This window comes from Carica papaya, chromosome 1 (assembly GCF_054855325.1).
Source record: "Carica papaya isolate Zhongbai chromosome 1, ASM5485532v1, whole genome shotgun sequence".
NCBI classification, from domain to species: Eukaryota; Viridiplantae; Streptophyta; class Magnoliopsida; order Brassicales; family Caricaceae; genus Carica; species Carica papaya.
In genome coordinates this window covers 17,228,531-17,252,189 of record NC_142309.1, presented here as the reverse complement: position 1 = coordinate 17,252,189, position 23,659 = coordinate 17,228,531, and the positions used below count along the sequence as shown (strand labels likewise).

Genomic DNA, 23,659 nt, shown 5'->3' with positions numbered 1-23,659 from the left:
TGGAAGAACATTCTGATTTTTCTTTGATTAAATTGTGAAGGAGATCAAAAAGACCTCATCCGTTGTTTATTTACATTTACCATCTTTGACATATTTGTAGACAGACACACAACATCTCCGCCTTATTGGGGATTGAAATTTGCTTGCAAAATTGACTGGAAAGATCAGATAAAAGATTTTTTTTTTTTAAGATGAGAAGTTAGATCAACGATTAATAAGTTACCTGGGTTCACCCATGTATATTTTATGGACGGATTTACAGCGAATTCAAATTAACTGGTTGTTTCTTCATGCATTGTAAAAGAAAAAAAAAAACTGGCTGCTGCTTCATTTAATTTCCCATACAAACAGTACAAAAGGCACTCTCTCCCAAGAGATGAACTACCCTTCTTTTTTAAAAAAAAAAAAAAAAAAAAATCCTCATTTTAATTTCAGACAATCTCTTTCGGCAGAAATAAGTAGATATATGAAACACTTAAATGATCTGTACCACAGCAGCTATTCTCAAGGCCCCATTTTGTAGAAGATCAGCAAGCTCATCAAATAATAGGGCTGTCCTCCAGCCCCATCCCTTGGGAGCTTTTGGTAAAAGGGTGCCCCTCTGTTTGATGCTCCCGAACACCATGACTTCCCTCTTTGATGGACAAATTAACTGAAAATGTAATACAGCATAAAATAAACATAATGTAGAGATATAGAGATATTCGTAACGGTCAACGAAAGAATTGACACCAATCTACTCGACCATACCTGATAACGAGCAGTGACCTTCTCACGAGAATCTACATACATATGGACCTGCAGAAAAGAAATAAGCACAGAGTTAAAGCACTTACTAAGATTTCAACTTCAACCCATGTCAATACAGATAATTCGGAGATTCTTTATTAATCAGTCCAGGATCAGGACCGGAATAACAATGAGCTGAAAAAGTAAAGAATTGACAGAAAACGGATAGATGTCAAGAGCATCACTTGTGTGCATGTGTGTCAAGAACATCCCATCATATTGATTTACAGTTAGGCTGACCTTTCTTAGGGAGTCGGTCATCTCTGCCTTACGCCTGTGAAGGAATAATCCTGAAATAACATATAGCCCGCATAAACAAATGCAACTAAAATAATCACTGTCACGTTTCAGAATGATACCCAAAAAATGATCTTTTCTATAATTACAGCATTACCAAGGGTTCTACGTCCTTGAGGATCTTCATCATTGAAAGCCTGAACACTGACCTGCAATTCAAATAATTTATCCAATCTCTAATAACGCGTGAATTATAGAGATGATTTCATTCAAAAGATTTAGAAGTTTACTGGTTAATATTCAGGTACCTTCCATAAAGATCCAGCATAAAAGAATTCTGGAGAATGCTTAACTTGGCCGTCATTAAGCCGGTGGACATCTTCAAATTCAACCCTACACGAATAGCATACGACAACAACTCTTATAAGTTTAAAGAGGAGTGGAAGAATCAACGCAGATAATAAAATCAAATAAGAAATTAGTACAGACAGGACTGGCAATCATCCTATATAGAAACGATAACTAAGAATGAGCATGAGAAATGACAGTTAGCCTTACTTATGATGCAAATCAAATCGAATAGCCAGCTTCTAATAGAACCAATGAATAGTCCATAAATTGTCATTAAACATGGAGCATATAAGTTTAATAGGCATAAGTACTGATAAAAGTTTTTTCTAAAACAATAGCAAACAGCTAAGGATGTGGGTGTTGGATAGAAGGATTTCCATCGTTCACTTTATCCACCCAAAAAAGAAAAATAGTGGACCTGTAAGTAGACTCATAACTTTTGAGGTTAAGATCACGAATCAATAGTAAGGAAAACGTACCCAAAACGAAAAGGAGGGAAGTGACTCAGAGGTGTCTTCAAATCCAGTGATATAGGAGAACTACCTGCATTCTCCCCCTGAAGACCAATGGAATGCTCAAGAGATTCTAACATCTGCATGGAAATGCCATTAGAATTTGGCCCATCAATATGGGTTGCAGACAATCTAGATGACAGATCAGTCTCATAATCTCTCTCTATTTCTGCTCCATTAGCATTAGCAGCATTATTCCCTCTGTGGCTTAGCCCAACTAGAGCTGTCAATCCATCTCCAGAAAGGTCTCCATTGTGGTCAATTCTAACCTCTGAATCATCATTAGCAAGAGACTGCTGGCAACTTCTATTGCCCATGCCAACGGGTACACGTGAATATACAAAACGAGTAGGAGGGCAAGAAGCTGTTGGCACAAATGCATTTCCACGTCCAATACCAGCAAGCCCATCAACAGGCCCCCTAACATGCACTCTTACATGCCTAAATAGGCCATTTCTTTCTCCCTGAGATGAATCAACAACATACACATTACCCATGCTGCCAGGTTGGTTATTCTGACCATCCTCATGCATGTAATAACCAGATGGATTCACTCCAGGTGAAAGTCCAAATGGCTGCCTACAAGCACATGCCATACTCACAAGGCAACAGTTTTTGCATGTGTCAGCACCAATTTCTTGTACCCTTTGGCTTAATAGCATCTACAAATGAGCAACAAAATAAATATCTTAGCATCTTTACAAGCAACTCTTTGTTTAAGAAACAAAAATGTGATTGATTTTGTCAGGAAGTAAGAACGGTGTCCAAATTTCTAATTGAAAAGGAAAATAGTATGTCTTTTACCACTGGCATTTCCACAAAAGTAGACTGGACTCTAGATTGAAACCATCACTATGGTTAGGAAAAAACACTGATATTTCAAAGTTCAAAAACAGGGGCATCAACTTTCTGAAAATTTAAGATAGACACTTGGGCATGAACACCCTGCTTCCCTGCCATCTAAGGCAATGAATAGAACTCTAGGCTCTTATTCTCCTATTTGACAATTGTATACAACACACAAAAACAGATAAATACACAAACCTGCAGCCAAAGACCATCATTCACAGCTTTACACGGGAATCCGAATTCTTCAAGCAGTTTTCTCGAGTTCAAGAGTGCTTCAAATGACATATTGCTATATAAAAGGGAACCACCGTCAAAAATATTGACAAAGGACTCGTATTCTTCACCACTGACCTCACAGTGTCGTTTAGCATAACCAGTAACCTGCCTTTTGCCCACAATCCTGCCACCCCATGAAAGAGGAGCCATGCCACATCTCAGGCAGTCATTCAGCATGAAGCTGTTACAGAAGGAGTCCATTGAAGGACAATGTCTTGATTTGTCACTTGAAATCCAACTATGGTTATTCAAATGGTAAGACGAGCCTTCTTCAGATGGGCCCTCTGTAGCCACTCCACTTGCTTCTAGTTCACTAGCTTCAACACTAACTGGCATCTGAACAAAAGAATGAGAGGTTCTAATTCCATCAGTATCTGGAAATGGATTGGTTAATGACAAAGACTGCTCCATTGTGCCCAAATAAATTGGCTCTTGATTTGATTGAGCATATGCAGGCAGTTGCCCTTGTTGGACAGAACCAGAAACCCCCGTTTGGAAGTCAACTATACAGTTTGCTAGCCCAACCATTTGATTTTGGACAAGACTACAACTCTCAAGGTTGCCTTTTAAACTTAAACGATCTACGTCAGTTTCCACACTCTTATTAGAGGAGTCACAAAGCATAGTTTTCTCCTTTGATTTAGAAGAATCAGAATGAATGCTCATTCCCATCTCAGAAGCAAAACTTTCATCCTCGGGCTGATCCCTTTCTGACAAAGTTCCTTTTGCAAGCAATGTGTACAGTGCTAATTCAAACCTTTCAAATAAGAGAAAAAATATGTCCAACTTCGTCAGATGTCAATAAATTAACCACAAAACTCCTTTTGGTACTGCATGTGCTACATACCGCTTTTCTTCGCTAGGTACCCATAGTTCATCTGAAGTCAGCAATGCATGTAAAGTATGAGAAGAAAGTTTTGGAAGCACCTAACCATAAAGACAACTAATTATTCAATGGAGAAATGAATGCCCAGGGAGGCAAAAATGGAAATGTTCTTAATCATGGAGAAAACTAAAGTTAATGATCAACAAATTTTCTTGTTAAGCTCTATTCAAACAATCTTGAATTAGCAGGAGTAACAGTGAACTCAACTACTTAATCATATGATATTTATGAGATGTATAAAACTGAACAACACAACTACTTAATTATATGATATTTATGAGATGTACAAAACTGAATGAGAAGGAATGCTCCTTCCCTATGCTCATCTCTTCATCCTCCTATTTCACATTTACTAGTAGTCTCAAGCCCAGAAAGGCACATTTTAACACAAAGGACACTTATAATCACCGAAAACCATCACCCCTGTCCTTAAAAGTATTAACATCTTCATCATTTACCTGCTTCAATTCTGTGGCACCACTTTGACAAAGGTAGCCCCAGCAAGCATTCCTTACACGTTCCCCATGTATGCCATAATCTTGGCTCTCAGCAAATACCTGAATTACAAGTATAGATTGCTTTGGGAAAAAAACTTAAAGTATCATGCCACATTTAAAATGGTAGCACACACATCTCAAACCTGATATGCTAAGAAATTTGAAGTCCACAGTTCAGAAATGATGAAATCCGTGCATATAGCACACAAATCCTGCAAGAAAAGGCCAGACGTGTACCCAAATGCTCAAAAAAACGAAAGAAGCTGTTTAAAATTGAAAAAATACTGTAAAAACTGACACTGATGCAGAGAAGAATAATAGAAATACTGCTATTATTATCTAAAAACATCAATAGTTTTTATAGATCTTAACTTCTAATTAGTTTAGAATTCTAATACTAGATATTTAATTCGATCATGATTTATTGCCTAAGTAGTTATGAATTATTTCCTATTTAATTAGGGAATAGTATTAGTTGGTTTGTTAGTTTGTTTTAGTTTTTAGCAATCATTGTTATTTTTCTTTTTTTTTTTTTGCTAAAAAAGTACTATTAAGATTAAGAAACCTTCACAGAAGGTCTCTGAAACAAAATAACTATAAGTAATAAAACAGCCTGAACCTAAAATCGAAAACATTATCGCCCTCCAAATTCCTATGAAGTACAGAAATCGGAATATCTGGAAATTTTCCAAGCTTTTGCCCATAGGGAGACCAAAAACAGTCATTTTCTCCCATAAAGCTTCAAGCAGGAGGGTTTCATCTTCACAAAACTGATAATCTCATACCAACCATATCATCCATAAACTTGCAAACACAGCTCCTTGCAAAATTGAGGTTTAACTCTTTTTCTCACCCCTAAGCCATAAATGTCAGAGTTCATAAAGCACAACAGAGAAGGAGGTGCTATCCAGTTTAAACCAAAAGTACCAAACCCCTATACACAACTTCTAAGCCACTGTGCAAGTTATGTGTTTTGCCTCCTCTTCAACGCTTTACAAAAAATTTGAAGAAAGAGCTCAATTATGGTAGTAAAGGGTACATGTAGGTCCTATGGCTTCTTAGCAGTATGTTCAATTATAATAATTCTTCAATGAACTTGGAGACTGTTAAAAGATCACAGCCGAGTTTTATTTTTTCTAAATCCAAGGACATAACTCTTAAAGTCATGTCTTGAAGGTGAGGACCACATAGAGTTGATTTAGTTCGGCAGAAGAAGAGATGGGTGTTCTATAGAGTAGGAAAGAAATGTAGGAGAAACAAGAAAACTTCTCATCCCTAAAGGTATTCAAAGCTGAGGATCACATAGTGCCAAAAGATACCAGAGCTGATGTATGATGCCGGTTCCGATTTGCTGTAGATAAAGTTTGCGACTTAAGCATGGACAGATGGAAGGAGGAGTAGGTTCCTGTTGAACCATGAGAGACCACCAAAAGCAGTTCTTCAGTGCTTGGAAGTGCCAGACAAAGTGAGTGAAAATGCAATATTTGCTGTCTGGTTTTGATCACTGCCTGTCCTTCAGTTTTTAGTTATTGGGTGGTCAACAAGAGGGCATGGGCACCAAGGGGTGATATATCTTGATGCTGCAAAGACACCTTTGGCATTCAAAATCAAGGGTTTGTCCCCTAATCCCTCTTAGGGCTAGGCCTCAAAGGTGAGGCCAAAATCTCAGTCAGGTTAAGACCAGAGGCCCAGAGGACACTTTTTCTAAACAGTAAAGGGCCTTCTATCTGAAAAATAAGGGACTTCAATGGCCAAGGAAGAGCAATGAATAGCAGAATGAGACCGAAAAGAAGAAATAGGGTTTCGATAGTAGTTCCATGAATAATCCTTTTTCGAGCACAAACCAAGATCCGAAATAGGAAAAAAAAAAAAAGAAGAATGAGGAATAACCATTCTAGAACAATCATTTGGCCGATTCACTTTTCTGACTTTTTTTTCTTTATTTCATCATAGGTAAGGTAAAGCGCTTTCTTTTAAGAATGCATCTGGTTCCATCTTTCTTTCGTTAGTTAACCCACCTTTTTCTAAAAGGGATTGTAGTAATTCTGGTTTTATACTACTTGGAATGGCTCTCTCATATTGAGAAATTCTGTCTATGACACTTTCTCTTGTGGTGTTCAATGATAAATGGAGTTATTTCCTGGATGAGAGGTCTTAGTGACATAGAGGAAGAAAGCTATAGTTAGAAGGGCCAATTTTGTGTGTCTTCAAGAGATGAAAAACAAAGTTATGGAGCAGGGATTAGTCAGAAGTGTGTGGCATGAGCATGAGATTGGTTGGGTTGATCTTCCTGCCTAAGGAGAGTCCCAAGGTATTTTGATCATGTAGGATGTCAGGACAATTCAACTTTTAAAGTCTTTTTTAAGAGGGAGAGTTTCAATCCCATGCAAACTTCAAAGAATGGGTAACTTTGTCAAGTAGTTTTTTTCTAGAGTATATGCCGAGGGTGCAGGACAAGCAACTGTTATGAGATACTTTGGAGAAGGTCAAGCAGACTTGGGATTTTCCCTGGGTCACTAAAGATGACTTCAATATGGTGCGTTATGACAATTGAAGAATTTCATATCAACCTCTCAGGCTTGTAATACTGAATTTATAAATATGGTTAACAGACTAAATCTCACTAATCTTCCTTTAGTTGGTGGCCAATGGATAAAGTCCTACATGATGGAAGATGCTTTATTCTCCTGCATCAACTAGTTCCTCATTTTCCCTACCTTTGAGGTTATGGCCTTGAACCTACAAGAGTGTGATCTATGGGGAAGATGCTTCACTCTCTCCTTTAAAAGAAGATTTTGCCATTACATCTTGAACAATTATTACTTCAACAATTCCACAACTGCATCATAAGAATTGAACAACAGCTGAATATAAGAAGAAACCTTTAGATCAGAAACATGATGTAATTTAAGAGAAACTAGTGACTGACAGGCTGCTCGATATATTCAAGACTTAAAATGCTCAATCCAATATATGCTCAGAATAAAAAGAATCTAGCAGGGTTGACCAAGTATATGATTTCACAATTAAAGCAAAAAGAAGAAAGGGTCTTGATTCTTTAACTCACTTGACATGATTACGCTCAACACAATCAAACATTAATAAATGAGAATAGACTCAGGTTGGTACAAATTTCCCAAACAAGCATTCAAGGGTGAGTTAATATCTTAAAAGGAAGTGGAACCAAATAAACAAGTCATTTGCAGGACGTTAAAGAAAGTAGAGTGAGAACAAAGAGAAATAGAGGACAAAAAAGATGGAAGTAAAATTGACATCCAAAGAATTTGACAAACAGATAAAGAAACGAAGGAAAAAGTTTTCAACAAATATTTTTCAAATCTTTGCAAATCTAAAGTTTTTCATTCTTGAATATTTTAAAACTTGAGGCGGCGCTCTTTGCAAGTATAGGAGAAAAATGAGAGAAAAATAAAAAATACTGTTCTTGTATTATTACTGAAGATATTAATACTAGTTATTTTCTAAAGCCCTAAATAGATTAATGCTTCCGTGCTATATATTAACTTTAGTCATGATTTATCCTAAATTAGTTATTATTATTTGCTATTCAATTTAGAATTTTCTCAATTAGTTTAGAAGTATATTTTCTTAAGTGATCATTATTATTTTCCAAAATATATTAATCCAAAAAAAATTTCAATTCTGGTAAATCCATAAAATGGTCTTCAATAAATAATGACCGTAATCTTAGTGGATTTAAAGACATTTATATTCCATTAATTTTCTATTTTTCTGGTGAAAGTTTTAGTGAATTCAGACGATTTAAAATTTTTGTGGTGGAATTCCAACTTCATCACTGGCCATCTATACACCATTCTCATTTATGGCTTATAGAACCAATAACATACCTGAAGATCAAGGAAGGAAGCAGCAGCCAAGACACGAAATGCGTTACTATGGTTAAGCTTGGGATGATGACCATAGAGATATGCCAAAGCCATGGCAATTGCTTCTCCATTGACATTCTTGTCATCTACATGCAGGCTCACAATCGGGGAACTGGCTTCTTTCCATGGACCGTGCAGCATGTTCCTGCATATAACATTACATGGAATGAAGTAACCTACATGCATAAATGCATCTAACTTAACATATATGCATAATCCATGAGCTGGGTCTGATGCCAATAAAATGGCAGATGAATTGGTGCACAATAAGAGGGAAGGGGTTCTTTGCAAACTCGATATGGAAAGGGCTTATGATTATGTGCCTATTTGATTCCCATTTACTCTTTTCTTCATCATTTTCTTGTGAGAAACTTACAATTGCAGAAACAGTGGACGTGGAACTACATAGAAACCTAAGGACCAGTTAACTACCTCATCATGATAGTTAGATTCTTCTTTAACCTTTGATGCGTCTCAGCGCAAGGTAAGCCAGTATTCTATAGCCTATGAACATTAGCAACAAGACCCCAATACTGGTCATTGGGCTGATCTGCCCTCTAATATCTTCTTCAATAAACTTGCAACTAGCAGCTCTATCAGTATTTTCGTGGCAAGAATAGCACCCCAATAGATACGAGATCCTATTGCCGTCCCCATATTGTACATTGATAAATAGCCTGTAGGTGTAAAAAGTTGTGGAAACATACTTGATCCAACTCATGCAAGAAGGCACCTTGTGCACATAAAACCCTCCAGTCAAAACGAATGCAAGCAGTGTCACTGTAACAATGGTGGAAGCCTGTTTAGCATCCATGATTAACTCACCTACAACAAGGATGAGGCCTTGAGACACAAGCACATAGCTGAGGAGGACCAAGAGGGTGAGAACAAAAGCACCTAATTCAGCTTTCAACGTGGTCATCCAATAAGTGACACTAAGAAATAAAAGAGGAAGGATTAGCTCCATGGGAGATCTCCAACAATTCTCACCATAAAATATGAGAGCGTATACATGCCAGAAGCTCACGAAGATGACACGTTCTTGAGGAAATGCAAAGATGACATTGAAGGAGGGAAAAACACCCCACAAAATGGAAATGAAATAGAGAAGGCCAAGCCTATCTTGGATGTCTCGAAAATATCACATTTATCACTACTACTGTTACTAGCATTACTACTACCATGAAAAAAGAGAGAATGTAGAGAGAGGGGTGGTTGAAGGTGGCCATTCTGTAGGACGGTGAGGGTCGGTTGTAGGTGGAAGGGAAGCATCGGGAAAAGGAGTAGGAGAGAAGCAAAAAGTAGGTTGGGTTGATGGCGGCAAGGAGTAAGTGATTTATGGTTATTGATAGCAAGTCATTCGACCTGGCTTTTGGGGGACATAATGCGGAAGGACTGAGTATCAGTGAGAATGAAAGAAGATTTAGGGTGACGATTGAACTGGAGAAAGTGGAGGTGGATTGACTAATGGACTCATTCACTAACTTCTATCGGAGGAAGGGAGATGAAACTTGGGGTAAGCAGATGACCGGGAAGAAGCACAGACTATACATAGCGTAGGGATAGAATTGGCGAGGGAGATATCTCGTCCTGACGGAGGAGGTAGGTCGTTCGGCAAGAAGAATATTTATCTCGGAGGGGCCGGAGGCATGAGGATGGTAGGGAGTGATGAAAAACGTGTTTGCGATGGCGGAGTGGCCGCTGGTGAACCCTGATAAACCTAAGATAGCCAATAAGATGGGAAATGAGAAAGGAGGAGTGGTTCGGAAGGAGACAATGTAGAAGAGGGAAGTTCTAAGGTTCCCTCACTATCATACAAGCTTGCGCGTAATGATTGAGAGAGCCAAGAAAACCTCTTTCGCGGAGGTGTTGCAGAAGGGAGGTGAGAGGGCGAGTCGAGTGGAGAAGACGGGTCTTGGGTCTGTTTTGGAGGTAGTCAGTTTCAAATTTCAAAATGGACTCGGTCTGCCCCCAGCTTGAAATGCAGCAAGGGGCTGCCGTTTTGGGAAAATTGACGCTGGAAAGACAAATAGTGGGCGGAGTAGGTGGAAGAATGGTGTGAGATTGGGCTGAAAATTTTCTTGGTTGGAAAAATGTAAATGGGTTGATGTTCCTGGCCCAAGCCAAGAGCCTAGAAAGGAGACAAGCTTGAGAGTTTTGAGGCTTGTCGAGAGAAGCCCATCCCGATGATTCGAATTGGTCCAGCCAGGAAAAGAAACAGAAAAAGAAAACTAAGGAGAAGAAGAGAGGGAGAACAATGATTAGGGAGAGCAATCGAAGACATGCAAGGAGATTTTTGTTTTTCTGAGCACAACTTCGGGAGAAAATGAGGAGGACGATGGTTAGGGCGACCAAAAAGAATACGAGAAGTGTGGTGGAGCTCAGATGCAGGAAGAGGAAAGAGTGTCTGATGGGTTTTGTGTCGAAGCGGAACAGGGAACGTTTTTGATGGCAAACTACTGGAAGGGGAAGATCAAGGAGTGTCATGTGTGCAGGAAAATGGTGACGATCTCGCTCTAGTGGTGATCGAGGAGAGATGTGAAGGAGGAAGCATGGTGATTGAGGAGAGGCTGGAGATGGGAAGTAGGGATGAGGAAGACAGAGACAAATAATCGAATGGGTCCATTTGAGTATTGCAAAATATTCATAAAATCAGCAAAATGGTGAGTGTGATTCTGAAGGGAATAAAAGATAAATTAAGACATTTTTATTGAAATAGAAAAGAGAAGAATGGATAGGAAAAAAGCTGGATCTCTGGTTGTGAAGAACAGGATGAGAGCTGTTAAGGGTGGTACTAGAAAATTGAAAAGACTTCAGTCATCTATAAATTGTAACAGCAAGCAGAAATGCAACAGGAATGAAGGGGATTGTGAGAGGAAAAATGATGAGTTGTAAACTAATTTCATACAATGTTCGGGGCCTTAATGATAGGAAAAAAAGAATGGTGACTAGGAGTAGTTTGAGCCAGTGAAAGCTAGAAGTTTGCTGTCTTCAAGGAACTAAAATGGAGATGATTAGAAGATGTGACATCAAATTTTTTGGAAGATGAAGGAGGTGAGGTGGCACTTCATTCCAGCAAAAAGGGCGGCAAGTGGTGCTATGGAGGTTTAGAGAGAGGATCAGTTTATTTGCAAGGATGTGGTTAAGCGTGACTACTCTATTTCTTGCTTGTTCGAGTGTTGTGATGGTGGGTTTCAATGAGTATTCACTGGGGTATATTGTTGGGGTTCAAGGGAGGAAAGGAGTGGGTTATGGAGGGAATTAGAGGAGTGTTCAAATGGCGAAGTAAATGGGTTTTGGGGGAGACGTCTATATGGTATTGATGAGGAGTGAGAAATCAGGTAAGTAATTTTCTAAAAGTAGGGCGGAGGAATTTAGAGACAAAATTGATTTGGGGCTGGTGGACTTCCCATCGATGGAGGGAAGATGGACCTGAACGAATGGGAGAGATTCTCCTACTTGCTCGAGGATCAATTGTTTTTTAATATCTAACAAGTTTTTCCTTAATTTTTCAAGTATATGTCAGAAAATTTTACAAAGAACAATCTCTAACCACTTCCCTATATCTATCACGGCTGACGGGATTCAATGAGGTCCAGTTCCTTTTAGGTTGGACAATAGATGGCTTAAGGTGGAGGGCTTTAAAAGTTTAGTGGAGAGTGTTTGGAGGAAGGAAAAGATTAAGGGGAACGCTAGCTTTCATGTGGTTAAGGAGCTAGTTGTGTTGAAGGCGGCCATAAAGAAGTGGGTGAGGGAGGAGAGGGTAAGGGTTGAAGAGGGTATTAATAGGTTGGTACAAGAGTTGGATGAGTTTGATCTAGTGGAAGGACAGGTGGGGCTTAACGATGGAGGAGGCGGAGATGGTGAGACTAGATTTGACAAATATGATGTGTATGGAGGAAATTTCTTAGAAGCAAGAGGTGAGGAAAGAGTGGTCAAAGGAAGAGGATCATAATACAAAATATTTCCATAGGCTTGCCAGTCAAAGAAGGAGGTGCCACTATGTTGAAGAACTGTTGATTGATAATATTAGTATTTGGGGCAATAATAACATGAGAGAGAAAAAAATGAACTTTTTTTCAACAATTGTATGAGAAAGAGTTTGAAATGAGACTAAAGTTGTATGGGCTGCAATTTAAGCAAATTAGCAAGATGAATAGGCTCAGTCTTGAGAAGGAGTTTTCTGAAGAGGAGATCTTAGAGAGTTTTAGGAGTTGTGATGACGATAAAGCTCCGGGGCCAGATGGTTTCAACATGAAATTTTTTCAGGATTTCTAGCCACTTCTTGAGGAAGAACTGATTAATATCTTCAAGGATCTTCACCAACATGGCACATATGTGAAATCTCTTAATTCAATGTTCATTATTTTAATTGCCAAGACGGAGGGAGCAAAAAATATTTAAGATTTAGACTCATCAGCGTAGTGGGATGCATTTAGAAGCTCATATCCAAAGTTCTCGTTAGAAGGTTGTCCTGGGTGCTAGGGGAGGTGATCGGCGAGTGCCAGCATGCATTTGTGGAGGGTAAACAGATTCTAGATGCGGTATTGGTGGGTAGTGAGGTTGTGGGAGGTGGTGGGTACGGGGAAGGAGGGGATATTATATAAATTAGATAAGGAGAAGGTGTATGACCATGTGAGCTAGGATTTTATTGATTATATGTTGGGTAGAATGGGCTTTGTGGGGATGTGGAGGAGATGGATGAAAGCTTGTACATCTACTACTTCTTTTACGATGATGAACAACGGTGGTCCTTCTTTTTTCAAGACTTCTAGGGGTTTGAAACAAGGGGTTCTGTTTTCCCCACTTTGTTCATCATTGTTATGGAAGTCTTGAATAGATTGCTCAAGAAAGCTAGGGAGTTGGAGTTGCTAAGCGATATTGTGCTTGGTATAGATAAACGTCAGGTGAAAGTTTCACACTTATTCTTTGTGGATGATTATTTCAAATAAAAAATTCTTTGTGGATGATATATTGATTTTTTGTCATCCTGATGAAGAGATGGTTTTGAACCTAAGATGTGTCTTTTTATGCTTTCAAGCTGTTTAAGGGTTGAATATAAACCTATTGAAGTTAGAACTGGTGAAGTTGGGAAGTAAGGGGGACAGGGATCGGTTGGCTGAGGTCTTTGTTGCAAGTGTGTGCATCTTTCTATCAAGTAATTGGGCCTTCCTCTCAGGGCTAAATTTAAATATGTTAGAACTTGGGATCTAGTGATAGACTTGTTTGAGAGGAGACTTGTAGGTTAGAAAAAAAAATTTATTTCAAAATGGAGGAGACTTACTCTTATTAAAAGCACTCTCACCAATCTCCCTATTTATTATTTATCTGCTTTAACTATTCTTGTGAAAATTGTTAAGAAATTGGAGAGAATTCAATGTTGATTCTTATGGGAGGACGATGACAAAAATAGAAAATATCATTTGGTTAGGTAGGAGGAAGTGAAGAATAGATTTGGAATGAAGGTTTGGGCAGCTAGTCCTTGTTGGATCTGAATAGGCGTTACAGGGTGAGTGGTTGTGAAGATGCTTATCGGAGGAAAAAAGATTGTGGTGCAGTGTCATCAAAGCTAGATGGGGGAATCTTGCTAGGAGGAGGAGCTGTGGAGTAGGGGCTAGTTCGTATGGAATGGGGCTTTAGAGGAAGATCGGGCTGGGGCGATTGCAGTTCCTTGATTGTATTCATTGGAAGCTTGGGAGGGATAATACTATTAACTTTTGGGAGAATCTGTAGATTGGGAGGAGTAGACTTCGGGAACAATTTTCAAGAATTTATGCTTTAGCCATAAGAAAGAATGTGGTGGTAGATGAGGTCTTCAGAAGGGAAGATGGAAGAAGTGGTTGGCACTTGAGTTTGGCTAGAAATCTGAATGATTGGGAGGCGGATGAGTTCACTAGGCTCCTTCAACTTTTGGCCGATGTGCACTTGGATTCCAACAAAGATAAGGTTGTGTAGAATTTGAAGAAAGATGGTATTTTCTCCATCAAGTCCTTCTATCACTATTTGGCAAAGAGAGATGGGGATTTGGTGAGATTTCCAACTTTACAAATTTGAAAAGTGAATGCTCCTCCGAGAATTACTGTTTTTTCTGGGGAAGTGGGCCGAAAAGTATCATCACTATTGATAAGATGATGAGAAAGAGTCACATTATGGTTAATTGGTGTTACCTTTGCATGGCTGCAGCTAAATATTGCAATCATCTTCTTCTTTGGTGTCCAATGACTTATAGTATATGGAACATGGTTTATACTCTTTTGGGTATCAATTGGGTGATCGGAGAGTCAGTGAAGAAGGAACTTTGGGCTTGGGATGAGATTGGTAAAAACTTAAAATTTGTAAAACCCATTCCATAAACTATTTTTTGGGTTATGTGGAAAGAGAGGAATATTTTTTTTTTGAATAAAAGTGTATAGAATAATATTATTAACAATGGTACCAAAGGGATACCGCCCGTTTACAGAACGTATTTGCATATCAATTGAACGATCAATGACATTTCCAAAATCATCTAAACCATTCATGTCATGACTCAAAATCAAAAACTCAAACATGTGAATCTATCTATCTCTAATGTTAATAAAATCTCTTTAAATCTCATTAAAAACTCTAGAATTTCTTTCCTTTCACACTACCCAAAAGAATATATATAAGAATAAAGGTAGATAACACCTCTTGTTACATAAACCTGCCACGCCCAAATCTCCTCTTTAACAGATCCCACAATGACCTCGTTCAAACCCAAAAGGCCATATACCATAGTCCAAATAATATAAACCACTAGGCACCACAGCAAAATATGGTTACACGTTTCAGCCCCCTTTTTACACAAGGAACATCGGTTTACCAGAATCTTACTCCTCTTCAACATGTCACTCGTCAAAATGCTTTCCATGCAAATGTCATTCTTGGAGGAGCTTTCGTCCTCCAGATTTGTTTGACAGGGAACATAGAACACACACTTCCCGCCCCACTCATCAGCTTGCGGTAATAGGATTTAACAAAAAATGTACCGTGTTTTTCAAGATTTCACACTCTCTTATCGTTGTGATTTCCTAGCTTAATCTGAGATAGTAGAAGCAACATCTCTTGATACTCAATGACTTCCCAGTCATTTAGATTTCTACTCACTCGCACCGTCCAGTCCCACACCTCCCCCCTGACCGAATAAGCCTCCCCCACCACCAAATCTTTCTTTTGCATGATGGCAAATATCCTTGGGAACCTATCTTTCAGTTTAATGGGTCTATGGGGGATCTAGGTAAAATGAGAGATGAATGGATACATACTTTTGAGGCTATAATTCTGCGACTTGATGTGTATCGATGGGATGACTTTGAGAAGATTTTTTTATGTTTTACCTAATACGCAAATACATTGTATAGGGACGACTCCCTTTTGGTGTCATTACATAATACACATTCTTTTTCATCTAAAAAAAGACCTATGATAATGTGAATCGGATCTTCATGGATTATATGCTCATGATGAGGGGTTTTGGGGAGAAATGACGTTATTGGATAAGGTCTTGCATCATTAATATGTCTCTTGTGATAATAGTCAACGAAGGTCCATTGTCTTTTTTCTAGACTTATAACGGGATAAGACAGGGTGATCCATTATCTCCTTTACTTTTCTTTGTAGTAATGAAAACTTTAAATAAAATAATGATAAAAGCCAGGGAATGTCATCTATTTAGAGGTCTTAAAGTGGGTGTGGGGATCATGTTGAGGAGGTTATCCACTTATTTTTTCCTAACGATCCTATGCTTTTTTGAGAGTAAACCTGAGGTGTGTTTTGATGGGTTTCCAATCGGTCTCAGGTCTCAAGTCTCTGGACCAATCTTGCCAAATCAGAGATGGTGAGAATAGGGATTGAGAGAGATTCAAAAAGACTGACGACAGTGTTGGGTTGTAGGGTTGCTAATTTGCCAATTAAGTATTCAAGACAACCTTTGGGATCTAATTTCAAAAAAGCGAGGACATGGGATCCAGTCGTGTCTAGGTTTGAGCAAAGATTAGCAAGGTGGAAAAGAGTCCTTCTCTCTAAAGGGGAAAGACTAACGCTCATCAAAAGCACACTGGATAATTTACTTATTTACTACATGTCATCTTGACTATTCTGGTGAGCGTGGTTAAGAAATTGGAAACTATCCAACGTAGATTCTTATGGGACGATTCAAATAGTATAAGAAGATATCATTTGGTGGCATGTAATGAGATCAAAAAGCTACTATATCTAGGTGGTTTGAAGTTGCGGTCCTTGGGGGAGATGAATGTGGCTTTACAGGGTAAGTGGTTGTGGAGATTCATGAAAGAGGAATGTGTGCTTTGGAGAATTTTGATAACAACAAAATTTGGTATTGATAAGAGAGGTGGTTTGCTAGAGGAGGGTCAAGACCGCATGAGAAAGGATTATGGAAAAAAACAGAGTGGGCCAAGATAAGTTTCAGGTGCGCATCAGGTGGAAGGTTGGCAAGGGAGACAAAATCAGATTGTGGAAGGATCTGTAACTGGAAGGTGGTACCCTCAGAAACTAGTACCTTCAAATTTTTGCCATAATTTAGCAGAACAATATCAAAATTTGTGACTCTTTCATGAAAGTGGACAGGAGGGATAAGGAATTGCAAGTTATTGTGCTGAGAAATCTCAATGACTGAGAGATTTGTAAATATGAAAAATTGTAGAGCACTCTATCCCCTGCGATTGTGATTTTAGATAAGAACAATGTTTTTGAGATAAAAACTTGTATATTACGTATATGACACCAATGAGGTGTTGCCCCTGTAAAAAAAATATTTATAAGTCCGTTAGTACATCCAATACTCTCCCAAAATTGTCACATCCATAGATTTTGGACAGGAGTAATGACAACCCTCCATAGGATCTAACAAAGAACGAGTATTTTACGGTCAATTCTTTTTATAAGAATTTGTTCAAGCATGAAGACAATGGAACTAGATTTCCATGTATCATTTTTTGGGTGAGAGGCTGGTAGGGAGAGCATTTTGACTATAAACAAATTTCGGAGACGGAGCATGATTATGGCAAATGCTTGTTATCTCTGTAACACGGCTAAGGACACTTGTAACCACATATTGCTCTAGCGTCTGAGTGGTATACAAAGCTTTTAACTATGGTTTATGGGCTATTATGAACCAAGTGGGCAATGACTGGATTCATTGACATGAAATTTGGGCGTGGAAGGATCTCAACAGGTGGAGAAAACAAGCGGATTTAATTCCGCTCACCATCTTTTGGGCACTTTGGAAGGAGATTAATAAAAGGGCTTTTGAAGGGGTTAATAATGTGAATAATTTTGATTCAGTTAGGATTATTTTTCCAGACCCTTGGATTTTTGTCATTGGGTCATCTTCTTTACTCTATAGAGGATTTATGGGACCTCATGGATACTTCGATAGACATATAAATGTTTTATACATGCATTGACAGTCCCTTGATGCCCTTTTTAATAGTATTCTTTGCACTTTGTATTTTAGGAAAAAATATGCATAATCATGAGATTAATCTGCGGCACTCGAACGATTCACGCAAATCAGGGGTGGAGAATGAATTTAACAAAAAATATCAAACAATCATCAAACACAACTTATATATGGGTTGTACCTGAAATAGGAGCTGCGAGAAAGGATCAAACGATGGAGGTGGTAGGTGGAGCCCATGGCGTCGATGACAATGTCGGAAAATGAGCCGGAATTGAAGCCCTCAATCTGGATGTGGTCACAGAGGGAGGTGAGATTGCAATCCAGTGCGCGCAGCTCCCCGCTGCTCCGATCGTTGTCAGAGTGCGGCGAGGGCGCTATCGTCGCATTCATCGGATTATGTCCGTACGGTCGGGGCTTCTGGTACTGAGGTTCCATGTGGGCGCGACGCGTCGCCGTTGCGGAGTCCTATAAATTGAAAATGCTCATCGAAACCATTAACGAAAGGGAGGAGAAGAACCCTCTTTGTGGATTGGAATTGTGAAAAGGTGGGCGGGGAACCGGCAGTAAGATAACCCGTGAGTCTGCGTATTAAACGGTGCGTTTTCTTTAAATATCCCGTTAAAACTCAGCGTACTGTAGTTCGCCGGGATGCTCTGGGCTGTTTGCTTTCAAGTAATAGTTAGTCCTAATAGTCTAATATGATTTTATCCCATAAATATTAATACACTTTTTAATATTATATAATCTTTAATTTTAGGAAATATTTTAATTAAATATTTTTAATTGTAGTATAATTTTTATAACACCGTTAGTTTTAGTAAAATTTTGATTGAAGCATATAAATATGATTTTCAATTTAATAAATATTAAATATTTTGTAAATATGTAACAGTTAAACTAATTAATGTTTACCCAATCATGATATTAATTTATCTTGCTTTCAAATAATAAAAAATAAAAATATAATCTTAATCTAAATAAATTGTAAATCATAATAAATTTATCATAAAATAAGAAAAAAAATGTAAATAAATTGTTATTAATTCATATGAAATTTCATTTTTTACATATTTTAAAGTTTAATTTCAATAAAGAATTTAAGATAATTACATTGTTATTAAATTGTGATGTGCATCATTTTTTTAAAGAAAATGTGTAAAACAATTTGTGTGTGCATCATTTTTTTTTAACAAAATGTGTAGTATTAACTAATAATGATAAAGTACAACTCATGCAAAAATAAATATTTACCATATGTTAAAACATCAATTAAATTATCTAAATTCTTACAAATGTTTCATCTTCTATTACTAAAAAAATAAAAACTATATTGTATAGAATCAAATGTTTTTAATTTTATTAAACTATAACTTTAAATCTTTAAACAATTTATATGTGTTTCTAAGTACAAATAACTTATAATCAATAAAATAATATCTAAATACTTGTTGTGAAATTTTTTTAATATATTTATTGATCATATATATTATAATTAGTTTGCACATGTATTGGTATAAATTATTATTTAAATAATTATAACATATAAAAAACTGAAAATAATTAATATATTTACTGGTCATATATATTAAATAAATTTTATATGTTAAATGAGCTTGTCTATTTAATAGATAAAGGTATTTTATTTCATAACTTATCATGCATTCGTAAATAAAAAAAAATAGTATTTTATAGTAATTAAAGAAAATAACATATTAATTTTATTCTCAAAAATTAAATTATACTCTTGTATTTAAAAATTAAAATAAATGATAATATTTTAGATTTTATCTATGTAATAACTACATTTATAATTAACTTTAATATATTATATTTATTTTTATTTAAAAAATTATTAATTATTTTTTTTATATTACATTTTATATATATATTATACTTCTATTCATACTAAGCATAGATGATAATATTATTAAAATATTTTAATTAAGTGTATAATTTAATTATTAGTAAAAATATTTAAATCGAAAATTTGAATTCTAATATAAATTTCTTAAATAATTAATAAGATATTTTAATTAATTTTATTATAACTATAAATAAAACAATATCATAAATATATGAAGCAAAGTAAATTTAATGATTTTATTATATATTATATGCATGTAAAAAAAAAACAAACGATCAATATTGTATGTAATTAAGCCAAACATATTTAAAACTAAAAAATATTTGTATGATAACTATAAATAAATTGTTCAACCTACAAATAAACATACTATACTAACCTCTAAAAATATTTACCTAAGAACACAATCTCTTAATTAATATGTTAAAATTTAATATTTAAAATAAAAAATTAAGAATAAAATTATTAAAAAAATATTATAAATCATATTGTGACAAATGCATACTAATTACTAAATTTAAATTAAAACGTCTTAAATTATAGCACGTTCCTCTGCCGTTATGAGAGAGTTGGAGTAGTGACGCCAATCACCGTCTTCTAAATTTCTCCACAAATACTAGAAGTCACATAGTGGCTCAGAAGAAAGTAGGAAACAAGGAGTAAAAAAGTTGAAATAAGCTCAAAAACACCACCTTGAGATCTGATAAACGCAAAACCAAGAGTCAAATTGAAAATAATGGAGAAATCAGCTTTGTCGCCATCGATATAGAATGTTTGAAAGAGCTTCAGTGCGTAGGGATAATGGAAATCGTTAGTTTTCTCTGCGGTTCCATCCCTGTTCCTACTGACAGCTCCTTTTACACTTTAAACTCTACTCTTGTTCCCTCTCGCCAAACGTATATTCTATCTCTCCCCTCTCTCACTCTGTATATTATTGATATGCATACGAATTCCTGTTTATTTTTTAATTATGTATTTCTAGAGTAAGTGCTCCAAGGTATTGGGTGTTGCCAACAGAGACGGATCTCAATAGGCCACCCTTGGTGTCGAATTTTCTAGAGAAGGTGCTTCCTATTGGCGCCGTGCAGTCTAAGGCCATCGGAGATAGGTGCCTCTATACGGTAGAGATTGTAATGCTCTGTTTTTTTTTTTTAATGACGTAGTCTAAAATAATTCCACGACCAAATACGAAAGTTTCATTCCAAATTAATCACACACATAAAAAGCTTATTGTAATCTATTATTCAAAGTCAAGATAAACCTGCAACCCTACATATAACATCACAGTGAAATATAATATCATAGACTCCTAGTAGACACATTATCTACACTACTACTAATTTTTACACACTTCATTATGCTCCAATAAAAAAACATTCTTGCTTTGTTGCTCTATCCGCTAGACTTGAAAACTAACAACTTTGATCCCGACTTCATCCCTACTTCATATGTGAATAATAAAGAGTGAGTACATACAACTCAGTACAGTAAAAATTAAGTTACAAGTATCTTATGCAACAATAGGAAACCCAGTATTTCTATATGTACTCCATCTACTTAACCTAAGTCATACCTTAAGATCATCCTGAGACTACTCAGAACTTATACATATCCTTAGTAATTTAAATATTATGCCTGTCAAGTGTGACCGTCTTCTGACGTCCCCCAACTGTACAAATATTTTCACCCGTCACCAGTATCGACGACCATCAATAAATCGCCTACCTCTCGACCCCTAACAGGCCACATACACACATAGATACCATTCTTTTCCGTCACCAATATCGGTGACCCAACCCCTTCCTCGTCGAAGTCTCCCGACTATCACCACTATCAGCGATTAACTTATTTCTTCTAGGTAGCGACAACCAACATCGGCGTCCCCCAATGCTACCAACTAAAAAACAATATCATCCCGTTCTCACTCTACCACCTTGTCCTAAAACTCTCCTATACTTTTAACCTATATACCGAAACTACACGTGTAACATCCCAAATTATTATTATTATTTTATTTTGATTTTTTTGTAATTTATATGTGAATATATGAATTTTTATATGGTTTTAATTTTATTTTAATTTAATTAAATAGAAATAATAATAATAAAAAGGGGCAAAATTATTTTAGGGATTTAATTGAAAGTAATTTTGGAAAAAATGGGTGAAAATTTGGGTTATGGGGGTATTTTTGAAAGAAAATTTGAAAACCGGAGGTCAAAACATAATTTAAAAAAATTACGTCATGTCAACTGCTCGGTCAGCAGTCTCGGCCAACCAGAACGTGCCGCGTGGCAGAGACACTGACGCGGGAGGCCACACGGAAAGGAGCCACGTGGGTGGTTTGCGTGCGCGCGATCGAACGACTAAAATCCTTTTCCGCGAGCATGGATGACCCAAATTGCACCCTCACGGACGTCCCAGATTGAATCGCGTACGGACGGTCCAGATTGCATCGCGATGAACGATCCAAATTTATTTTCTTTTTAATCGCGATCGGACGGTTTAGATTAAATCGCAATGGACAGCTCAGATTAAAAACAAAAGGTTATAAATAATCTCATCCACACCCAAACCCTAACCTTAGTCGTCAGAGTCCTCACCGAAGAAGATAGCCTAGTCACCGGGGAGCCGACCGTCGCCACTCATCACCACCCGCTGCCGCACCGGAGCACTTTCCGGCAGCCAAACGAGGTAAAAATTCTCCCATTAGCTCAGAATTCGATTCTAAACCCACATATGGCCAAATCGGAGCCAAAACACCAACCGATTGGCCGAAAAACACCGCCGAAGCCTAACGGTGCCGCTGCGGATTTTTTCGATTTTTGCCTCCGATGAGGCCCTTTCCGATTCCCGTTCGATGTAATTTTTACACCATTATGACCACTGTTCCTTTCTCTACAGGTTAACCAGAGGAAAACACTAAATCACGACTCGAGCCAGAGGAGCCGCCGCACCGGAGAGTCCCGCCGCCGGTAAGTTTCGGTTTTTGGTGTTTTTTCGGCCCATCGAGGGCCCTAGGGGTGTTTTCTCACAATAACCAATGCAAGTTTGGCTGAATTCGATCGAAAATGGCCAACCCGAGGCGGATCGCCACTGTGAGCGACGGTGTAGTCGCTGGAGCACGGCGGAGCCATCGTCTAAAATTTTAAAATTTGCCGAATAGGCCTCGGGTCTGATTTTTGAGTTATTTGAAATATGTGTAGGTACCGTAAGCGCGTTTCAGTTCCCGAGAAAAAATTCAAGGAACCCAAAGACTGCCCGTAGGCGCAGTGAAAAAAATTCGATTTTTAACTTCGAATCAGGTAAGGACCCCTCACCCTATTTCCTATCACGGGGTTAAAGTCTAATAAATGATAAAACTGTATTTGTATGAATTAAATAGATATACATAATTATTACGGTTGCTAATGGAGGCCGAACTGGATATATTTCTCTGTTAGTTCTTGTTTAATTTATTTTACAGTCTAAATGCAGTATGGTATCTGATTTATTTATTCTATGGTTTTGAATGCATGAATCACTGTTTACTTCATTATGGCCTGATTTTGTTAATTCGATGATATGCTTGCCTTATTGGATACTCGTTACTTGTTTAAGTATTCATGTTTATGTGGGAAACGGAAAACTAAAGAAAAAATAGAAAATATATGTGAATTGATAAATTGATAAGTTGACAGCTTCACTAGATATCTTGGGAGATGGGGGATGGAACGGGTCTATAGAGAACAATACTGGGAACGTTATCTCATACCGGACGGGGTATGGAGACTTTCAATGTTTTGGCGCTCATACCGGACGGGGTATGAGGACGACCCGCTTCACCCTCATACCGGACGGGGTATTGAGATTTTATTATTTGGGGCCCATACCGGACGGGGTAAAGGGACGGCCCTGGGAATTAAGTTTATTAAAGGAATAATTCACGTATAGCAGGGACCCATATGGATCCCTATGGATACTGGTAGACTGATAAAAAAGGGGTAACTGTTGTTTGATGATTGAAATATAAAAGTATGACATGTACTATGATACAGATTATGTATGAATTCAT

General features: G+C 37.3%; 1 protein-coding gene and 1 pseudogene across 1 annotated transcript; both read right to left on the bottom strand.

Moving 5' to 3' along the window:
* Positions 1-303: 303 nt before the first annotated feature.
* LOC110824943 (BTB/POZ domain-containing protein) lies at positions 304-18,342 on the bottom strand. Its single transcript, XM_088221211.1, has 12 exons — positions 17,926-18,342; positions 8,264-8,447; positions 4,541-4,609; positions 4,359-4,457; positions 3,862-3,941; positions 2,934-3,771; positions 1,857-2,551; positions 1,335-1,419; positions 1,184-1,235; positions 1,030-1,079; positions 751-798; positions 304-652 (listed from the first exon to the last, which is right to left on the bottom strand). The coding sequence occupies exons 1-12, from the start codon at positions 18,177-18,179 to the stop codon at positions 476-478; spliced, it is 2,631 nt and encodes an 876-aa protein (XP_088077337.1). The 5' UTR covers positions 18,180-18,342; the 3' UTR covers positions 304-475.
* On the bottom strand, positions 8,462-9,440 carry LOC148270372 (ABC transporter G family member 25 pseudogene; annotated as a pseudogene).
* Positions 18,343-23,659: the final 5,317 nt, after the last annotated feature.